Source organism: Tetranychus urticae, chromosome 3 (genome assembly GCF_039701765.1).
Source record: "Tetranychus urticae isolate SD_2017Ah chromosome 3, NJAU_TeUrti_SD_1.0, whole genome shotgun sequence".
Classification (NCBI taxonomy): Eukaryota; Metazoa; Arthropoda; class Arachnida; order Trombidiformes; family Tetranychidae; genus Tetranychus; species Tetranychus urticae.
This window is the reverse complement of record NC_142960.1, coordinates 4,548,058-4,572,081: the sequence shown is the minus strand read 5'-3', so window position 1 is coordinate 4,572,081 and position 24,024 is coordinate 4,548,058. Positions and strand designations below refer to the sequence as shown.

General features: G+C 32.2%; 1 protein-coding gene and 1 long non-coding RNA gene across 2 annotated transcripts; both read left to right on the top strand.

Annotated features, from left to right (window-relative positions):
• The first annotated feature begins 724 nt into the window (after window positions 1-724).
• On the top strand, window positions 725-6,720 carry LOC107371888 (uncharacterized). Its single transcript, XM_015940041.3, has 3 exons — window positions 725-1,590; window positions 5,529-5,869; window positions 6,199-6,720. The coding sequence occupies exons 1-3, from the start codon at window positions 1,272-1,274 to the stop codon at window positions 6,517-6,519; spliced, it is 981 nt and encodes a 326-aa protein (XP_015795527.2). The 5' UTR covers window positions 725-1,271; the 3' UTR covers window positions 6,520-6,720.
• A 4,293-nt stretch (window positions 6,721-11,013) lies between these two features.
• LOC112539948 (uncharacterized) lies at window positions 11,014-11,793 on the top strand. Its single transcript, XR_003083956.2, has 2 exons — window positions 11,014-11,159; window positions 11,217-11,793. It is a non-coding gene; the product is annotated as an uncharacterized LOC112539948 (long non-coding RNA).
• The last annotated feature ends 12,231 nt before the right edge of the window (window positions 11,794-24,024 follow it).

Below are 24,024 nucleotides of genomic sequence, written 5' to 3'. Positions count from 1 at the left end.
TCTTCATTTTCATCATCATCATTATCATCATGTCAATAATAAGTAGTTGACTATGATCATGATCAAGTGGACGATCATAGATATTGCAACCTAACAGAGTCGATCTCACTGCACCAAATTTGCCATTCATTTAAGGTAATTTTTCCGTTGATCAACTTTCGCCTTTTTATATTTTTCCCAATCTTTTGTTCTTAGTTTTCATTCAAGATTATTATGGGAACGAAGAAAGTGAATTCGTAAATTTTGAACCTTTTCAGAGGCCCATTGTTTAATAATAGTAATGTCAATCTAATTATTCCAATTAGACAATAATTTAACTGTTTAAACGGCAACTAATTAAATACCTTTTAATAGTAAAGTAATGATGAAAACAAAAACCAGCAAGCTTACTTGCTCTTGTTGTACGAGAGAAAAAAAAAGTTTCATCTTTTCGATTTTTCCTGTCTTTTGTTTTTTCCCTTTCAACATCTTCCTTATCATCATCCCTGAAACCCATCATTTTTTATCTTCACTTCTTCCTTCATCATGCTCATCTTCATTTTTATCATGTTACTTTGTTTTTGCCCATTTAAACTGAAAAGTCAAGTTCGGTGACCCTTCTTAATTCATCAAGACAAACATGCATAATGAAACAAGTTGGTAAACCAGTTTATTGTTTAACTCATTTAAAGGTAAAGTCCTGTTTCAGGTTCGCTGGTCATTCATCATCATCACACCGTGTTGACCATATATTATGATTGAAACAATTCAAATTGAAAGCACAAATCATTACCTTGTATACCGTTCAATATTAGCCACTCATTCAGTTTGATTAAAATTTTCTCGATTTTCTCACTTTCAAACTTCTCTCTCTCTCTCACTCATTTTTCATCTTCATCTTCATCCTCATCTTCATTTTCATTTTCATCTTCTTAATCAAATCTTATTGTGGTTTAGTTGACTCACTGCTTTCTCACTGATTGTTTGTTACTTTACTTTGTTTATTTTGTTTACCATTATTTTGCTATTTACCTGTTCTTACCTGTCAAAACGTGCGCATTCCTTATTGTTACTGTTTATTCATTTTGTTGTTTCATTATTTTCTTCATTAATTTTGCTTTTCTTTTCAATTCTACCTTTTCTGCTCTCGCCTGTTTTACAATTTTCACCAACATTTGCATTTACATTTCAATTGACTTGCAGACTTCAATTTGATTAACTTGCAACTAAATAATTGGTTGCCATCAGTTTACCCAGTAAACTCACGTTCACCATCTAATCTCATCATTACAATGGTGTCTCATGTTTACCCATTAATTTGGTCAACAATTTTCAGTTTAATCACAGTAACACCAACCTTTGGATTATTAACAAATTCATTGTACGACGATGAACCTTTATCATTCACCGATTTCCAGAGTTTTCCATCTTTTAATCATTTCACATCAATTGACCAAGATGAGATGATGCCAATGGACTCAATCTGGTCACCAGGCCATCAAAGTGTCGACTTTCAATCGCCCTTTTCATCATCTCTTCACAATCCTCATCTAAACCCATTCATGATGACTAGAAATTCAATTGGTCCAATGCATCATCCTTCATTGTTAGGTAAGCTCATCAAATCCTCTTCATCCCCAACCCAGTATGAATAATTCAATTTCAGTGAAAAGAAAAACTTTGAACTTTTACCATTTCATGTTTTCAAGTATTTTTCAAGAATCATGTTAATTGCTACCAAGGCAACTTTAGTCACTCTTCACTCAAGAGTTCAAGTCGCATATTTTTTTCTTGTTACAACAATAATGCAAAACAACCAAATGATACAGAGTTTAACCCTTCAACTACAGACTGCAGCAGCCATTAGTCAGTCAAGAGTCGATTTGAGCTGTGAGATAGAAGAAGCAATCAGATTTTTACGCTCTTGTCTACTTAAGACCTAACTCGACATTTTGAATGAAAATTGCCTTATTTTTGCCCAGCATCTTTTAAACCACAATCTTGACGGTAACACTGTTAACTTTGCACAGTTTACTCTAAAGAGAGTGGTTAGACCTGATGAAAAAGTCAAAATAAAAATGAAAATAGGAAAACAAATTGAAAGCAATGGAAAATCATCACAAAATTTTGTCTTGAAAATTAAAAAATGTGTTTAAATTATACAACTAAGGACATTAAGTTTCGTACACTTTCAAAGACAGAAACTTATGCATTTGGAACTTATTCGAGCTGACCAAAGATCCATCGATTTAAACACGAAAAGTTGATTACAATCAAATCAACTTTGATTGTCACCATTGAGATAATGCACCGCACTTGAAAAGGCTTAATTCACTTTTACCGAAATTTAATACTAACATATCTAAAGATTTAGACAAAGCTGCAACTTACGGCCGTTGAAAAAAATGTATCTCAATGGTGATTGTAAACCCATCAATGTGATCGATACAGTTTTTTAAATCTTACACTTCTTTTGTTAGGATAATAATATAAAGTAATCTGATGACTGAAAGTTAACATCAAAAAGTGACTCAAATACGAGTGATGTTTGAAAGGAGTTTTTATAAAATATTATTTTCTGATTTATGCGAAACTATCAATTTTAAGGTTCATTCAGACAGGATTCAAAGATGAATTTATGATGAAAATTGAGTGAAGCAATTTTTGAGTGAAAAATGAGCAAAGTAGCCATTCTGTCCATTTTTACCCATTTTTCACTCAAAACTGAGTTTGGATTGCATAAATTTTCCAAACCTGACAACCTTTGATCTTCATTACTTTGGATCATCATTAGTTTAATCAAATGGTAAACCTTCAAATGTTACCTGTTCCAATTTATTCTTATCCAATAAACGATGATCACATTTAAACTGCAACAAAAACTATCGGTTCGCTTTGAACAATTTAAGCAGTGAAAAGTCAAAAGATTAACGGATCAACGCCTAATCCTCTTTTCCATCTCAGAATGAAATGCTTGAGGCGACTCAATATCTCATGAGAAGAATTGCAAGATGAAAAATGGCAAAATACGAGTTATAATTATCAACATTATTCCAACCAAAGAAGAAAAAAAGAAATCAATTTTTTCTCTCTTCCAAATCTCTTCAGTTGAATATCATTTTTCACCTTTTCCCATTTTATCATTGATTCACTCCATTTAATCGTAATTGTGACAATAATTTGATACTCTTGTGCTCTCAATGTGTGAATCAAATGAAGCCAATTATTATGATCTGACCCAACACGCGTTCAATGAAAAGGCGCAAAGGCTCACTGATCAATCTAAATCATCCTCTCAATTACCATAATTATGTTAACATTTAATGGATCTCAGGAGAGATGCAAATTGCTATTGATATCAACAATCAAGTTTCCTTTAAAGCAAATGAATACAAAACAGTTGAACAACAGGAAAAAGATGAACAGAATGTGATTAAATATCGCCAATTTAACCATTAATTGTCTCATCAATTATCTCACCCTTTTCTTGGCAAACCAAAGCACATTCAATATCTAATCTGAATAGCAATAATTTCATGATAAAAAGTGATTCTCAATATTTTTTGCTTACATTTAAAAAACAATTTTCATCCATAAATTATCATTTAAATCAATTACAAGCCAAAAGCGTCTTAACATGTTGCCCCACCAACGACATTACTCATATTCAGAAGAAGCAAAAAGAAGTCCATTTTTTCGAGTATTCATATTACAACCCTTTTCATAATATAATAATAGATGTTTGCTTTTAGGTTATTGGATTAACGATATAAGAACTGTTTTCTCGCCTTTAATGAATGACAAGTAAAAACTGCAAGTTAAACATGTTTCAGTGTATTGAGGTTCACTTGAATGTTTCTCAAGTTTTACATGGCACATCATCATCATTACCATCATCCGCCCACTCCTGTCATCTTGTGACAAAACTCTTCCGTTCCGTAAAAGAGTGCAAGAGAAGAAGAGAAGAGAAAAGAAGAAAAGATATTTTGGAAAAACATTGAAAATCACGCTATTTTTGACCCCAAAGGTCACTAGGGTTTGTCACTGGAGCACGGCAAAAGAGGTTAACTCGTAAGCCCAGTAGCAGTAAGCAATTAACTTTGTAACTTGAGTGGACAAAGTGAACACATTTGTGACATAAAGAAACGGAAAAAGATGATCAACATTTGAAGGGTAAAACTGATGATCTGACTGGAAATGGTGTTGAAGGAGCAAATTTTGACAAAATTCATTCTTAAAAAGATAAACGGAAAATTATTTTCCAATCAATTGACTTTTCCCGATTCCTTTGCTTACTTTGATGCAACAACTGTGACTATCGACCGTTGGCAAACCATAAACCCTCACCCAAAGTTGAACACTTGATGAACCCAAATTGGCACAGTTTATCTGTTTAAACATGTAAAGTGAATTAAGGGAAAAACAATTATCATTAAGTCTGTTTTCACTGAATAACCAAATTAACCAGTTGAGAGACTAAATGAGGATGAAAGTTGAAAGTTTACCTGACAATTAAAGTAAATTCATCATTATCATTGTACATGAAGTGATGAAAAAAAGTAATTTTTTATCGAAAAATCTTTTCCTTTCTTTTTTGATGGTAATTTGATTCTTGCAAATTGATCAGTGAACAAAACATGACTTAACAATGAATCTCAAACGGAATATGATTTACCGTTGAATGAATAATATCCTTTAATGGGATATAAAAAAGTTGATTGTTATCAATTTGATAACTTGTCAGGCAAACAAGTGCAAAAAAAAGATATCAATTTGATTCCTTGAGGTTCCATTGTTGAATCATGTTTCACTTTATTAATAACACTTCATTATCGTAATCGTATTTTCCCTTTTCTTGGTCACCAAAAGTTTCATTATTTTTCCCATGTTTCTCATTGAACGTCGATAATGGATGTTTAATAATAGACAATTAATAAAGTTTGATTGATTGTCTAATGAAGTGTTTCCGTTTGTAAACATATTGACCTTATTTACGTTGTTTGTTTTGTGCCATCCATTGGTTAAGAGTTGCTTGATTAATTTAACAGCAAACGCAAATCTTTCGTCAAATGTTTCCAAATTGTTGGACAATTTAATCAACAATTTTCTCAATGAAAATGGCTTCTCATCACTTCCTTTCTGGCTTGAGATAAACATTTGAATAGAGAAACAAATTGCTCCTATTTTTAGTTGCAATTATTACCATGTTGAAGGTGTTCAAGATGAAGGATAATGATGATGAGTTTGTTGATCAACAGCATCATGTCAAGTGAATAAGCAAACCTCTTTTGCTTGTTTGTCATTGCTAACAGAGAAGAGACTTGATGGCGTAAAACTATTTACCACTTAATTGTCAACCCAATCATTACAATTAAAGCATCTTGTGAGCACAATCAGAATGGTTCAATTGTTTCAATGTTTTTCTTTATGATAATGTGTTAATTAAGTGAACCATTTAATTAACTTTCAATTTTTTGATTGATTGCCTTGTTTAGGTTGAACATTAATGAAGACAATTTTTCACTCTTTTCTTTCCCTCCATTCAATAGATGCTGAACCTTCAATGTCAACTGGAAGCTATTCACGATCCAATCGAATTGGCTTTGGTTATTCAGCCAAGGGTAAAAGTCGATCAGAGATTCCAGAGGATGTCATTGATGGTATTGTGGCCAAAGTGTTGGTCGATGAAAAGTTGAATCCCATTTTTAATCCTCGAAGAAGCAAACCTTTTCGCCAAGGTTCACGATCTGGTTATAAAAAGATGAACGGCAATGGATATAAAACAGAAAATGTTAACAACCAGAGAAACGGAAAACTTTACACGGGCGATTCGAGTAAAAAAGGTCGACCATTAGACAGTGGATTACAAGATCTTTCTCGTTATGTCAAGGTAAGTGTCAGATTTGGTTCGATATGAAGATCGCAATAGAGTTGACTGTTCAAAGAAAATGCATTTAGAATTAAAAAATGTTTTCATTTTGACTTCGAAGTTTTGATGCCACTTTTGAAAAGATTTTTGGGCAATCTTTCTTCTCTTTTCAGAGCGATTGAAAGACTGTCACGTTGTCAATATTTGGTCTAATTAAGGCTGAATGTTTCGAGCAAAAAAGTTACAATTTTCAATATCGAATTGCAAGATTTACTTGAAACTCTAATAAAAAAGAAAAGTAGATTTTTTCCATTTTTAATCGATTTCTTTTTCTTTTCACTTTCATGAAGTCATTACGCACTGTTGCCTGGGATGATGAGAGACTTGAGAAGGATGATGGATCACCTTCTTCACCTTCCTCATCCTATGGAGATGGTGAACCTAACGGAAGTCTAACCAATTATGGGCCAGTTTTCAAGACCAAATACGCCAAAAGTGACGGTTCTTACAATGTTTATGGATTCTTAGTGCCAATGGGAAGCAAATTGAACAACAATAAAAACAATGGCAACTCCAATGGTGAATCTGACAAAGTGCAATATAATGAGACACCAAGTGCTTATGGCCGTAAAATTGGTCACCATAAACCTTGCGATTCACCTCATTCATGAAAAGAGCAACATTTTTTCATCTTAAACTCGTCATTATAATACAATCCAAGTTGCATTTTGTAACCTTTCCATTCAACATCTGTACATGTAAACTTGAATCATGAAAATGTAAAGAAACGCAAATAAAATTAAGTGGAAAGCCAACAAGTTGATCAAGATTAACTTGATCTAGTTAAGATTAATGGTTTATTGGCAAATAAATGAATCTCCTCATCTCCTCCTTTTCATCATCATCATGTCATCCTGAAGCAACCTAAATAACACTTAAACACAGTTAACTGACATCACCCTCAGCATCCTCATGACTAAATCACAGGTTGATAGACAATGAATTTCATTCATTTCACAGTAAAGTTGATTGTTTATCATCACAATTTAACAACATTACGAGTCTGGTAAAAGTTGAAAAATGTTGAAATAGTTAATCAAAAGAAGTTGAAAAATCTGCAAAATTTTGGATTAAAGCCATTCGCCAATTTAACAAGCAAATGAATATAAATTATCGTTTATTATTTTAAATAATTGCTCTCAATGTAATTGGATTTGGGAGACAAATTAAATTCAACTTTAAGCTAAAAGTTGATTGTAACTAAACATTTTGATTAAAGTGCGTCAACTGTACAATTGATTGCTTAAATTGTCGCTCATGCCTTTGCCAAATCAAAATTAATTAACCAATTAACATTGATAGTTGGTAGTTGAAAGGGAAAGATGATAGTTTATCAAGTTAATTAAAAAGAGCAATGAACAATGTTCAATGAACATGACAGTGATGATTATGATGATTAACATTACTTTAATGTATTCATCTTCACCTAGTAGTTTGAGGAGCAAGAAAAAAAAGGTTAATTAAACAATTTGATTAATCAAATAAGATCAACATTATTTACTGGTTTACTTAATCATTTACAATTAGTATTCATTGTTTGCCTTTTCTTCATCTTTACTTCAGAGTTTGTTCATTCTTCTCCTTCAGGACAACATCATGTTCAACATGGGTTCAATGTTATTATTGTTATGATAATTACTTTTCACTTTCATCTTATTATTGTTATTAAGCTTGTCGGTTAATTAAGTCAATAATGATTAATTGTTGGTTGATACTTAATTTAATATTTTCTCTCCATAATTACAACATTACCAGACTAATTAACAAAACTGTCTTAATTCAACCAATTAACCGGTTAAATGATTCATAAACACTATTCCAATTCAAATGGTAATCATTAATGACAAGCTTCAATTGATTGAGTATTATGTTGGATTGAAATACATTTGTTAAAAGTGAATCAAATCAACTTTGTTAATCCAGTTCAATTGAGCATCGGCAATTGTTAGAAGCAGATAATAGTTGAACTAATTGATTAATCTGGTTGATATTGAGTCTGGCAGAAGAGTCAAAACTGATCTTGAAGGAAAGTAGAAGCTATTCAAATCAAACCATTTAAGGGAAAGACGTTACATCTTCAACCAAAAACCCAACAAGCACTTCTTTGAATTAAATTTTAACAGGTAAAAATACATTCTCTGCATTTCACTTTTGATTAAGAATATTGAGGCTTCTTCTTTCGGTGAGTGTACTATTAGGTAAACTGCCAACTGCGAATTTCAATCTCCCTTCACAATTACAGCTAAAAGGGCATGTCATCTTATCGTTGGCTTGTAGAGACCATCTGAAGCATTGTTGACATCAGATGGTTTGGCAACCCGGTTGTGGTGATGTTGTGCGTACGAGTGGGTCCTCAACTACTCCTAAACAAAATGTGCACATGTAGTCGACCATTTCTCAGGTTCGACACTTATTTGATGTGTGTCGGTTGCTGTCCATTCCTTTAGATATCTTGCAGGTTTGTTGTCAGGACCTAATAAAACTTCGACCCCAGCAATTCCATGGTCAGGTAAAGGTTGCGTTCCAACGCATGTCCTTAAAAATCGGTCTATGAGGTTCTATGTCACCATCAAGTCACAACCAAATAACGTTACACTTTACCATATTTAGAGATGAGTGAGCCCGGTTCAATTATAAATACTTAAACAAATCAAAATGAACATAAACGAAATTAATCATAAAAATCCAAAAACACAAGCAAAGAGTGGAATAAGTAGTGCAGCAACCCGGGTTGCTAAGAGTATCTCTTCAGAAACAAGCGGTTCTTTCAAATGGTGCATAATATCACACACTCATCTCTCACAAAGGCAATACCGTAATGTAATGGTTAATCAATTGATTCCTAAGGTAAAAATTGCAGTCCTTTAAGACTTTTAATGCAAAATAGCCTGATAATGGTTCTGTTCAAATTGAGATAACTTCATGACAAACATTTTTTATGGAAAAATAACAAACATGAAATTGAATCGTTTGACATTTCAACCTTTTGATGCAAGAAGTGCCTTTATTTGTGTGAAAATGTCTTGAGAGGGGAAAATGTCGGAACAATTTGAGGCCTTTTTCAAATGAATCAAGTGGTCAAGTTTTTAATTAGCAAACAGTTGGACAATTTAAAGGACAACAACTGGATAAAGATAATTGTGTGAAGTGACTCGAGTGGTGAATAGAGTCTAATCTTTACCTGTAAATAGATCTGAGTCTCTTTTTTTTGTAGCAAAAAATATCACTTCATTATACATTGTACTCATCCATCTTCAACTTGATTTTCAGTTTCAATCTTTTCCTCCTGTTAAGTGGTAATCACCTTGACTAGAGTAATTGAATGATAGTTTAGTTGAATGAGAGTAAATTGATGGTTTTCACAGGATTGACATTAAATAGATGAGGATGAAAGGTGGAAGAGGCAAGGGAAGGTGAAAGAGATAAAGAGTAAGATGAAGAGTGGGATGAGGATGCAAAGGAAATTAGAGTAAAGAGATGATTCAATTGATTCGATAATTGGTAGTAAAACAGTTTCAGATTAGTTTTAAATGGACTTTGAAATGCGATATCAGATAATCATTATGTTCATTGGATATTATTAAGGGGCAAACTTGACGAAACTTAATCTTACTCTGTATATAAGATTGAAAATTACTCGAGAGAAAAGAGATTATTTTTTTTAAATTTGGTGAAAATTGGTTGAAAGTGAATGGGAAAAAGAGTGACTTGATAAAAGGACAATTTACTCTTATAAAGAAGAGATTTTGTTTCTCATAATTGATTTAATGGTAACGTTTACCGTTTAGAGTGATTATCTTTTGAATCAATTGACAAGTTAATAAGTTTCATGTTCATTAATCTGCTGTGTAAAGCAATAACAATCAATAAAGAGATTTTTCATGATCAGCAAAATTGTCTCAACTTTGCTTTTTTTGTCTGAAAATTATGAAGGCAAACAAACGGTTTCCCATTAATATGAGCAAATGTTTCAATAATTTTGCTCGCCCATTGAACAAGAGATAATGAATATTGAACATTTCAAGCGATTTAACAAAACGATCGGTTTAATCGGAAAGTCAAACAACAGATATCAAGTGTTTACAAAGGACATAATCGTAAATCTGAGGGTTAAATGACAATGGGAATGAAAATTGTTGAGCGTCAAAATTACCTCAAAGGTATGTCTAATTTGATGCTATGGGATTGGCTTTGTTTGGTTGAAATATTTTCAGACTAGTTGGACTTATTTATTGAAAAAGATGACATGGAAGAAGAAGGTAATGATGAGAATTATGATTGGAATGAAAATGGAGTGAAGATGAAGTGAAGATGATGTTGCATATGGATATAATGGTTTGTGTAATAAAGACTTTATTGGCCTGAGTTTGGGCATGTGATGGTGGGCTGTTCATGCAGTGATGGTGACATGCTTAGGATAAAGTTTAACAAGGGATTGAGGCTGGAGTCTGCATATGGTGAGTCAATGAGAGCTCATTAGGTTTGCTTGATGAAGGTGAAGATGATGATGATTATTATTAGAGGATGAAGAAAAGGGAGGAATTAAATGGCATCCTCATAACATTTCAAGTGTATCATTTGTTGGAACATTGATGATTATGATTATGTTGTTTGTCAAATTAGAGAGTAACAATTATGTCAAAATGGTGAAACAGTTTCGCGTTGAACCTTTTTTGGCTTGTTGTTTGTTATAAGCTAAATCTCATTTGATGAGACAAATTTTTTGACAGCAAGTTATCAAATCATTTTTTCCCTCTCAACTTGGAGGGTTTAACTTTCAATAGTTTCCTTTATTTTATAATATAATGATGATGTGAATGAAGGATGAAAATGATGATGATGATGATGATGATGATGATTCAGTCAACCTTGGTTAATTTGCTTGCTAATAAGATTCACCTGAATTCAATTACATTTTTTGTTTGTTTGTTTTGCTCATTTTTGGTAGACTTTTTTTGGGTACATTTTGTATTTTATTGAAATTACTTGATTACTTACTTGAGTTGTGTTCAAATTTAACCCAATTTAACATGGAAATGGAATTAATTTATTGGCAAAAAACTCGAGTTCATTTGATAATCCCAAAGAGATTTCAATTTATAGACTGTCCCTTAACATGTGATCACCTTTTGTTTGAGCTCCATTTTTGTTCAATCTTTTGTCTTTTGTTTGATTCAACAATTAATTATCACTATTGTGTTTCTATTTAATTAGTTATTCAAGCCCTTGATTGGATTTTAATGTTTTCAAAGTAAGTACTTTTAATTGTCAATTTAACTCGACTTAATTTGACTTTTTATCTTTACAGTTGCATGGTTTGTCCAATTCAGGTTACCAATCCAAGTTAATCTTGAAGAGGATAAAATAGGAAAGCCTTTTGATCCCGATTGGATTTTCTGATGTTAATCGGACTATTTTAGGTAGTTATCTCAATGGTCTGACAATCCTTGATTCAACAGCCGAGGAAAATTGTCATTAGAAAGGTGTGGTTACCGAGATACTAAAAAAATCTGTTACATTTCATCAGAAAGAAGGATTCATCAATTGACTTTTTCTTCTTCCATATAACACACAACAACCCAATGATTACTCAAGGGGAAACATTCACACTGATTGTTGGGGCTGCGAGATGAGCAAATCTGCCGAGATTTGAACAGAGAATCAAATCAAGATTCATGGTTATTGTTAATATTGATGAATGAATTCATCTCATCTTTCCAAGTGTTATATCAACTACAATATCAACTATATTACATTATACTTGTTCAGCCCACTTTCCTCTTTTTATGTACGCCTCATAATAATCAATAGGCAATCACAGCAGGTTATCGTTTCCTATTTCTGTCATTTAACCTGAAAAGAAAGGCAAGAATATGAGCAACTGATGATAATTATGATGATATTATTTGCTATAATGTTGATAACCGCACGGATTTCAAGATACAGTTCAAAATGAAGATTTGAAACAAAAAGGTTTACACAAAATGGTAACAATTTTACAACTTTTAGGTTATTTATCTTTATTTATTTATCCCTTTTCAACTTGTATCCCACTGAGCTGAACAAAAGTGCAGTTTCCTTTGTGAGTTGAAGATGAACATATTGAAAACTATTGGTAAATAGCTTGAATCAACTACTTCTATGGAAACATAGCATTTCGCCTTTGAGCTTTGCCACTATACTAAACAAAATAACTGTACCATTAACTTGACACTTACGCATCATTTTTTTCAATGAATGTGTCCAATTATCAATTAGGACAGATTTGCTTAAACAAAATGTTCATTAAATGATGTTGACATTATGGACACTAGACATTCAAACTTGTCTCAGTTTTGAGGTTAATCTGTTTCTGTGCTTCATCTTGGTACAAAACTTTTTTTTCAAAACCTATTAAGATGGTAACAAGTTGCCTAAATATTTTGACTGCAAAAAACACTTTATATTGCCAAGTTTCATCTCATTTTGTTTCCTCTTTTCACTTATTACTGTTGATCCTGGAGCTTTCCTCTTTTTTTCATCAGCCTTTTTTTTAATACAATAGACAACGGAGGATAACCAAAAGGCAACTCGAAATTTTCATCATTACCAGCAACTTGAATGGAAAGAGTAACCGTTTTTCGTTGGCATTAAGATATCACTTTACGTAAGCCATTAAAAGATTAATGAGAATTTGATTGAGTTGAATGTAATCTCGTGAATAATCAAAGTCCAAATGGATTAGCTCACTTGACTTGATCACAATTAAACATTAAATTGCGGCTCCAATTAGATAATTGACAAGCGAATTAGAGATGAAAATAAGCGAGATAATGCCTCATGGGAAGATAATGTGATAGAAAAAGATGATTGAGTTGAGCATCTAGAAAGAAAATGAGAAAGAAAATATTATTAGAATTATTCTTGTATTATTATCACATTGTTATACACCAAAAAATCTTGCCAAAGATGTGAAAAGAAGAAGAAGAAGAAAAGTAAAAGATGGCGAAATTTTGTTGATGAGAAAGATAGATTCATCATCTAATATGCAATAATATATTAATAGACTGTTTAAGTTGAATAGCTATTAATGCTAAAGGGCTCTTTGTAAAAAAATAGAGATGAAAATGATGAGGATGATGATGAGAAGGTATCATCACAAAGACATGAGCATTATTCAAGATGAATGTAGCGTAGTTAATCCTATTTGATTGTTTCCTAAGTAATGCTTAATAGATGGAGAAGAGAAAAGGCGAAAAAACGGAAAAATAAACAAATGTAAACCGGAAGACGGATACGCTACAAACAAGTAAACTCTCAAAGTGTTATCTTAATCATAATCTTCGTTGAATTTGTTCATTTCTCACAGAAAGGAAAAGGAATGAGTTTTCCTCTTCATCTTCTTCTTTCACTTCTTTACTTGCTTCTGTTGTTTCCAAGATAATTATTCACAACTGAGCCTATTGATGGTAATCATAGCGTGTCAATCCAAGTAAACTGTTCAACTTTTCATAATCTTTTTCTCTTTACTCTTTTATCCGTGCAAACTTGACCAAAAACAAAGATTGATGATCAACATTTTAAGCACCAAAGGTCGTTCCGTTCATTTGGACTCTTTTGCTTTCGCCAACACTTTATGGATATATCTCTCGCCTTGCCATCCTCTCGTCATCAGTAGTAACAACCTAATCAAGTAGAATGATAAAAAAACAATTAATATTTTGATGAATCTCTTTTTTCTTCAACATGATATGTCAAAAAGTATATCGAATTATAACTACCCATGATAATGATAATGATGATCATCTTTCTTTTTGACGCATTCCAATTGATTTAGGAATGTGTTAAAAAATATGTCAAAAATGGTTTCAAGTTATCTGTTAACAATTCAACGTTAAATCTCATTTTTTTTGCTTTGCTTTTCAGTGTTTCTCTCAGTGTCATTGACAAGCTAAACTTGTGAGATGAGAAGATGTTAAAAAGGAAAAGGCAAAGAAACTAGTGAAAAAGGATTAATTAGTCAAACTAATTAAAAAGTAAATGAGAATTGTGAATCGTATAAATAGCTAAACAAATTGTTTGGCGTTGGTTTCATTCATATCTTTAGCATGCTCTGATGTTTCAATGGTTTTTTACCACTCATTTTGACAACGCTTTAGTTAATATCATTATTAATACATAAATTTGATAATAATAAGCTTTTAAAATTAAGCTTCGATATTAATAAGATTGTCAGAATGATTACCAACGCCTACAACAATGAGAGATACAAAATAAACAAGATTATTCTGTAAAATTGCCAACAGAATTAGTTGAACCATGAATGTATTCAATCTAATATGATTAGATTCATTTTTTTGCTCCTTCCAGTATTCAAGTTATTTCTTGATGATATCCAAATTTGATGATAATGAGGACAATAAAGTATTAGGTGCGGGAATAAGTTTCCGCCTTTTTTTAAAGAGGTTTCTGTTTCCATCGATTCTTTTTTTCTGTAACTTTTGTGAGTGTTTTCAGATAGAGCGTGTTCAGAACTATAAATTGCGAAGGAAGACATTTATAATTAGATCAATTCTAGGGGTCAAAATATCGATTTTAAATGAATAATTCCGACATGAAAAATAAGGTTTTGCGGGGATTGCTCCCGCATGATTATTTTCGATGATAACTATTCGGAAACTGTTCTAATCTTATATTAAAGCTAGCAGGCACATTCCTAACCATATTTCAACCTCGAAATCCTACATTCAGAATTTCAAAAAATCATGTTTTAAAATCGCTCGAAAAAGCGGTTTTTGGCCTCAAAAAAGGCAACTATTCACTTTAAATGATTAAAACCTGCCAAAATTAACTTCATTAGCAAGCAGCAACATAATCTGATCTGAATCAGTTAGATAGTACTACCAGAATAGCGAAAGTGAGAAAATGGCTGTAAAATATCATCTTACAGTGCGACTGTGAAGTGCCCGATACTTGGAATGAACTCTGAAAAACTATCCAATGGTACTTGAACGAGAAATTTTTTTCCCCCCGCTCTACTCACTAGACATAGCTTCATCAAATTTTCATGTCTCTAAGTCTGTGGGAACCAGTGTTTCTGAATAGAGGCCAAATGAAGTTGCAATACCGAAAAAATGACCTCGGATGTTGATTGGCCTGTGAAATCCTAGAATTCTGATCTTGAGGTCTCATTGACAACTTGAAATATGCATCAAAGTCTTCTCTATCGATATCAATTACTTTGAATGTTCTAAAACAATTTCGGCTCATTTGAAAGAATTTAAAACCTTTCTTAAAAAAAGGCGGAAACTTATTCCCACACCTAATATTTAAAATCCAGTGGCTTCTCCAACTCGAGTCATTTTAAGCACAAAATTTTTGGTAAAAGAAACGATTATGTAACTGCCATCTTCACCAGTAAATCTTGGAGTAGCTCAAAGAGCAAGTCACAAAATGAATCAGATGAAAGTTGCGTGATTCAATTATACACAAGTATTGGATCTTAATCAGCCATCAAAAGAGGCAATATAAGCATGAAATACAAAATTCAAATCTGGCACCAAGAACGGTAAATTTACATAAACCAACGACTAATCACCAAAAATCACCTCAATTCTCAAGATTTCCAAGGCTTTAACCATTTACCGTTAAAAAGCAAATCAAAAGTCAGACGATTTTTCCAATTTAACATCCTTCAGTCATGTTGAGAATCCATATTTTAACAATTTTCAATTGTAGTGAAAATAGCATGGTAAAGGTTATCCAACAGCAAGCAACGTGTTAAAATACTGGAAACCAATTTGAAAGTCAGACGATTGCTGTCTCCACTCTGCTGATGTTCACGTTTACCAAAAGATTAGGCCACTTATCTGTTGCACATTTTAACGATCACGAAGTGACATCCTAGCTTGATAACGGGCATTAAATATACTTTAAGCTTCTTAATTACTGAATAATTACCACAGATGGAAAGATTAACTTGAAAACTAGATGCAAGTGGTGAAAAATAAGCGTTAGTTTTAAGGGCTTTCCTCATAACAATAGCTATAAAAGTTTGCAGCAATTACGATAAGCACTGGTTTAAAGAAATACATTAATAGAACTAATTGTCTGCTAAAGACTAGCAATCAACTGATTAATCTTACTATAAATAGGATAGGATTAAGGAAACTTAAATTAACTGAAATTACTGTATTAGATGAGCAAGTAAACACATTAGATGGTAAAAACAAAAGGCAATGGAAACAAAGAAAGGGGCTGTCTTCTAATTTAACTCTTGAAAGAGGTTAATTTAATGAAATTGAAACTATCGAATAATTGATTGTTTGATTGAAAATGATTTACCATGTTTTTGTTTTCACAATAAAGGAAAAGACAAATGAAAGGATCAATTTCCTTAAGGGTTTACTTTAATTATTATACCAAACCTTGAGGCTAATCTCATGTTAAATTGTGTTCATCAGCCATCAATTAATCGCCTATTTTCAGTCATCTGTTCAATTTCTCATCATTACCATTAACTAATCAATTTGTCTTCTCCATTTAATCGTCTTAATATCATCATTGATACCATTTAGTTTCACCAATTTTACAGTCTTATTATCATCATTATCATCATTGATACTATTATATGTTATCTTATTACCTTCATCAGTGTCAATGAGTGAATCCAAAGCAAACAAGAGTTGAACGGGAATCATCAATGAAGTATAAATCTGATGTAAAAGAGAGGAACCAAAGAGAGAAGCTAAAAATAATTGGATGATAAAGAGAAGATGAAAAAGAAAGAAAGAAGAAGAAAAATGAAAAGAAAGGACAAAAAAAGGGTTTCCATTATTTAGTTTCCTCCCTTAATATCAATAACCATGAGTAGAGCCTGAAGTATATTGTCCGTTACTAATGTTGATCCAGGCCGAAATAAAATATCCTTCAATGAAAATATCTTGTTGTTTCTGTCCACAATCCGGTCACAAATGAGATTTGTTAAAATAACATCTAAACTTTTGTGTCAATTGTCACGCAAAATTAGGCCACTAACAGTCCAGAACATCAATGAAACGTCTCTTCATCAGTTGAACCAATTGCTACCAGAAACAAAAGCCATCCTTTACCAACTTAAACTAATGGAAGCTAAACAAAACATTTCAATAGTCAAGAGGTTTTTATGATCAAAGCTAACAATTTCAAGTGAAAATACAAGAAACGCCATTTGAATCACATTTCATTTCAGTATTAAATTATCGCTAATAACTCATGGAATTAAATGTCTTAAAACATTAAACTGTTTCTCTGTAACTATGATCATGAAAGGATATTGAACTCATTGAACATTTTCGCGAATTTTGTTTTTGTAAAGTTTCTCAAAATGAAAATCTTGGTTTGGGTTAAAAACAAAAGTCAAATATTGTAACCAATATTTTGGTGAATTCATATCAATGACTTTTCTTGTCGTTATTTTTATCTATTCAATAGCTTAACCTTTCCAACAATCAATCGAATCATTTGCATTTTCAATTTACTTGGAAACAATGAAATACCATTTTAAATTGAACACTTTGGTAAAATAACTTGAAAATTAGGCAATTTGTAGTGAAAAGCAAATGAGAATCAAAATTGAATAAAGTTACGGTTCATTTAGTGATTAAATGATTTTTCATAAACCTTTCTACATTCATTAACCAATTAGTTAGTTAATTGTTTCACAGAGGAAAAGTGATTTCAATGCGTTCATCATGAGTGAACATGAATGGAAAGAAGATGAAAAAAGACATTTTTCTACCTCTTTAGGTGGATTACCTTGATGCAGTTTAATATTGAATAGAGTCTGGTTGGATGTTGAAGTGACTAGGAAATGAAAAGACTCGGCAAACACAGTGAACAATGCGAATGTTATTCCAGTTGATTGAAAATGAAAAAGCAACAAATAAATAACTAAATAAATAATAATGGTAACAAGTTGGACGCAAAACAGAATCGGTAATTGTTCACTAAATAGATAACCTCTCGAGAGTTGAACATCTATTTGGTATCAACATCAAGTATTAAAAAAGGTTGAAAAGGTATGAAAATGTGATTCCAATGAGAAGAGCAAAGAGATTGAGAAAAGGCCAAAAGGATGAGGCAACTGGCCATTCAAATGACAACTATTTTTCACATTTAATGTCCTTTAATCGTCCTCATCTTCCTCCTCCTCATCATCCTCTTCTCCCTTTAGACCTAAACAGAGGGAAGCGAAATAAAAAAGCAAAACTCAATTCCCTCAACAGGGAACATAACATTTGTATATTTATTTTTCAGATTTACTTTTGTCCTTTTTATAGTAACTTGTAACTCTTTAACTCCCAGTCAATCCTTGGCATTTCTCTAGACTTTTTTTTTGTTTCTTTCCATTTTAGAATCAATATTTTCCTTTCAAACTCAAATTATATGAATTAAATGTTTAATTCCAGTTGAATGAAGTTTCATCTCAACATTGTCATTACCTTTCCTCGTCATTATTATCATTATTGATATTATTCTTGATATTCCTCTTGTTATTATCTGTGGATGATGCGATTTCATTGGGCTTTTAGTTGCTCTTATCATGGAGGTTGATTTTTACCCAACATTTTACTCCCTGTTACATCCATTCGCTGACAGCCATATTTGTTGTCATTATTTTGTTATCGATGTTAATGCAATAAAATATGGTCAAAGATAAACAAATCGATGATTATAACTGTTGACCTTTTATTATCTTTATTGTTGCCATGTTATTGATTATATTAGTCCAGTCATCAATTGAATGTCAGTAAATGAGTGTTGATTTGAGAAATTTTCATGTTCATTCAATTCTGTGGACGTCATTGCGGACAGTTATTTTAGCATTTGAAACGGAATAAATGATTTAGAAGAATAATGAAGTTCAAAATTGTGTGATTAGATGAATGAGAATGGAACCATGATTTATTGCAAAAAGATCGAAATATATTTTAAGCAATTCGATAGTTGAGATTGAAATTCGAAAAAGTTCGTTTCATAACAAGTCAGACTTTATCATGAGGTTAAAATGATCTTTATTTTGAAACCAACTCTCACAATATCAATTAAAGCAACTTGTGTTGCTACTTTCGGTCGGCAGTTCTATTCATTGAAATTATCGAGCGTTTAATGTTCGTTTATTGTTACATTATTATTGATCGTATTTTTTTATTCCAGAGTTGCAGTGTTAATAATTTGAACGTTCATTCAATTCAGACATTTTTTATTATCCTATTTTCAGAAGACGAATATAATTACTGTTACCTGTCCACACAATTTGTTGATTGATGAGAACTGCTGGTTGAAGAAAACAGTGAAATCCAATTTCATTGCAATTCCACTTTAACATTGAATAAATTCAATAAAATGTTGTATGTTCATGAAGTGTAGTGTTTATGCGAACTCACCTTTTAAAACACTTGAAAATGGATCAGATTTTTAAGAAAACATTTACTCTGTTGATCCGAATTTTTTGTATTGCTATGTTCGCCTTCCAGTTTCATCTGTTGACTCGAAAGTATCTCAATTAATGTTCGTAAAGAAGTGACAAATTATATTACCTAACTTTCCTCTTGTCGACTATCTCATTCTAAGTGGCAGCCTATTTGGTACGTGGTTTGGTGTCAGCATAATGGGCCAATTACTCGCTGCAAGTCACTTGTGCTGTTTAACCCTTGACGGTGAAAGAACAGTTGATGTTGAGAATCCAAATGTTGATTCAGGGATTCAAGCCGATTCTCTATCTATTAATCCTCATTAATTCCTCCCTCTATATCTATGCAAGAAAATACATTCAGTTTGAACATTGAAGTTAAAAAAATGAATATTCAAAATCACAATCAAAATAAAATTTCATTTTTCCAGTCAATTATTACAACTAAAGACTGGATATTTTTCTTTGGTTTAGTAACAATTGATTCTCAGAAGTCGAAAGAATCGAAAGATTTCTATTTTTACTTGCACCAACTTGTGACTGATGAATTTAATCAATCAAAATGTGAAATGATTGATGAGAATTATAAAGTTTAAAATAGAGAGATAATAACAAATGAGATACATTTATGATTTCTTATATTGAAATTGAAACTCTGGTCATTAAAAATTAGAACTAACTCAAAAGTTTTGTTGTCGATTTCGGGTGTATCCGGTCAGTGAAATTTTAACCGAGATTAACCAAGATTCTCAGTCAATTTCACAAGATTGTCAGTTAAAAAAAATCAACTGACATACGGACAAAATTAACTATGATTAGCTTTGATGCCATCTATTGAATTTAAAAACTTTTGATTCGATTGAAATATTTTCGGGTAATTTTTTCATTTCTCAATGCGCATGATAATTAAATTAACCAAATGAATACCCGACACTTTAATTCCTCATCTTAACAACATCAGTCTATTAATCTAGATTAACCAACATTTTTCCATTGACCGGATACACCCTTTATTACTTAAAGTCGTATTTGCCAGAAAATTTGGTTGAAGGGAAACAAAATGATCTTATTTCTGAAATCAACTCTTACAATATCAATTCAAGCAATTTGTTTTGCTATATTCGCTTGGCAGTTCTATTTATTGACTCGAAATTATACAGAGTTTAATGTTCGTAAAGAAGTGACTTATTACATTCCAAATGAGATTGAGTTACCAGAAGTTCGTATGCTGATTCCGTATCAATTAGCCTTGGATCCGGTGATTTTACGGACGAAATATAAGTCACAAGTAGAGGAAACTTGCAGGCTCTTGTCAGATGGAGACGATTGTGATGCTAATTTAACGCTACCAGTTTTGTTTTCGGAATTTCTTGGTCCAAATCTGTTATTGTCTGATATTGCTAGTCACTCATATGCACCTGAAATGTTCATGAAACGACTTCTTTTGTCGGGCTACGAGGGGGATCCTCGCAAGAATAATGATTGCAGATTGATTAGCGAAGCATCTTCACCATTCTTGGTTCTCACATTGAAATGTCTTGACGCATCTGGTTTACCACTGAAAATATCACGAGCTGAAGCTATTGTCTACCACACAAACTATTTGTTTGGTTTCACTTTGAACGTAACAACGATGTCATTAAATTTAATTTATCCTGGTAAAGCATTGCTTGAAGATGACAGTACTTTTTCTAATGCAAATCCAGGTAAACAAATCTCTCACAAGATTCGCTTTACTAAACACACGGAAACCTCATTGCCTCCACCATACAAAACAATGTGTAAGAACTATGATCGACGTAAAACATTTGAAGATTGTCTAAACGCGCAATCGATTGAACAGATGGGAATGCTTTTCCCTGGGACTACAGTTTCTTTGGAAAAATACAGAGGGTCAAGTCAAATGCGTTTTAATGCAGTTCCTTACAACGACAATGGTACATTGGTAAGAATTCACAGGGAATGTCAATCACTGGTAGCTCGACCAATGTGCAGCTCAGTACGATACTCATTCAAAATATCCACTACCATCCATGATGTGCCAAAGGGTAAAGAGAGTCTGGTATTATATTTCACCGTCCCAACTGAACCTGACTCATTAACAGAGAGTAAGACAGAATTTCCTCTAATCGATTATCTCATTCTAAGTGGCAGTCTATTCAGTTCACGGTTTGGCATCAGTATAATGGGTCAATTGCTTGTTGCAAGCAACTTGCTCTTCTTGACCGTCGAACGCAGAAAAGCAGTTGACTCCGCATCCCAAAATGAGCAATCAGAATCTCAATAAAATCATTTTCTAAGAATCTTAAAATTCATATTAGTCATGTAACGATAAGAGTACGCATTCAGAACAAATCTCAACTTTGATTTACTAAGTTAAACTGCTATATTCTTACACTTGTTTTTTTTTGCAAATGATCGTCAATATATTATAATAGTTTATATTAGTTCGTTTTTGTTTATTGATTGAATTAAATACGTTTAAAACGATTATCGTTTTCACTATTCACGTTTATTCATTGTTTAATAACAATTTATTTTCAAAGAAATTATTGATTTTGTTTTATTTGCGACTTGTTACTGGTGAAGTGAATCAAACAAAATGTAAGCTGATTGATGAGAATAATGACAACAATAAAGTTTAAAATAGAGAAACTAAACGAGCTATATTCATTATTTGTTGTACAAAAAACTCTGATTGCAACTTTTGAACATTGAACAGTCTAAATCAAACACAAAAAGTCTTGTTGTTTCATTATAAATTTAAAGTCGTATTTCAGAAAATTTGGTTGAAGGAAAACAAAATCATCTTCTTTTTGAAATCAACTCTTACAATATCAATTAAAGCAATTTGCTACTTTCGGTCGGCAATTCTATTTATTGACTCGAAATTATCGAGCATTTAATTTTCGTTTATTGTTACATTATTATTGATCGTATTTTCTTTTATTCAAAGAGTTTCAGTGTTAATAATTTGAACACTCATTCAATTTAGACAAGCATCCTATTTTCAGAGACAAATATAATTACTGTTACCTGTCCAAACAATTTAGTGATTGATGAGAACTACTTATTGAAGAAAAACGTGAAATCCAATTTCCTTGCAGTTCTACTCAAACATTGAGTGGATGATATGAAATTAAGATTTAAGCTAAGATCAGAGCTACTTTTTGCTACTCAGAGCTAGCTAGCTTTTTTGCAAAATTGTCGAAACTTTTTGAAGTTGTTATAACAATTTGAAACAAGAATTGATAGAAAATTGTAATTAAACAATTGATGGAATGAGACCAGATTTTCTAACCTTCCCAATCATGTTTCATAATAGTATTGATCAATGCTAATGAAATGAAATAGTAATTAGCTTCCTAATATTGATTCAAAGGTTTCTTTTTCTAATCAATCTTTGAAATTTTTGCCCATGAATATTATATTTATTCAATTGTCGTCAATTGTGTTTGCAAGTGTTGATTAAAATGCAGCGAAAAACAATATTTACGAATTCAATTCGAATCTTCTGTATTGTTGTATTCATTTTTCAATTCTACTTGTTAACAAAAGATTATCTTCAATTCAATGTTCGTAAGGAAGTGACCAATTACATCGACGAAGCCATTGAAATGCCTGAAGTTCACATTGCAATTCCATATTATTATGCTTTTGATCTTAACTTCTTACTCAATAATAAACCAAGTTTCGATCAAGCTTGTCGTGCGTTTTTCAATAAAGACAATTGTAATGCTATCGAAACCGATGGTGGCACATTTTCCAAATGGCTTGGTAGCATATTGACACTATCTGATATTCAAAAGTATTCATATCCAACTGATAAATTTATTAAGAAAGTTGTTTGGTCTGAATCATCAGAAGATCCATTAAAGACTGGCAAATGCAAGATCATTCGGAAGGCAAGTTCAACAACTCTGGTGCTTATAATTCGCTGTTTGAATTCGCATGATTTACCACTGAAACTATCCCGAACTAAAGCAATTATCTTCAATTCTAATATTTTATTTAATTTCGCCTTAAATACAACGATAGTGTTATTGAAGCTTATTTACCCAGGAAAAGCATTGGTTGATGATAGCAGTCTTTATCTTGTTTGTACTTCTGCTAAGGGAAAGCTAACATGGTGCGGAATTCGTTTCACGAAGCACACGGAAAACTTATTGCCTTCCCCGTACAAAACAATGTGTAAAAACTATGATCGGCGTAAGACATTTGAAGATTGTTTAAACGCTCATTCGATTGAACAAACGGGGATGCTTTTCCATGGGACTACTGTTCCTTTAGACAAGTACAGTGAATCAAATCAAATGCGTTTCAATTCACCTTTCTATGGAAATAGCAGTTCATTAATGCTGAAAATATATCGCCAGTGTCAATCAGTCGTAACTCAACAAATGTGTAACATGGTGCGCTATTCATATAAACTGGTCACAAGCTCTCAAGATATCGCAAAGAATCAACAAGAAATGAGATTGTCCTTCATAGCAACTTCAGAACCCGATTCTTTGACTGAGAGTAAACCAGATTTTCCCCTTTCTGATTACCTGATTCTGAGTGGCAGTTTATTCAGCACTTGGTTTGGCATCAGCATAATGGGACAATTAATTGCTGCAAGTCACTTACTTTGCATGCCTTACCGGAAAAGTACTGATACAGTCGACTTTAAAACTAAAATTCG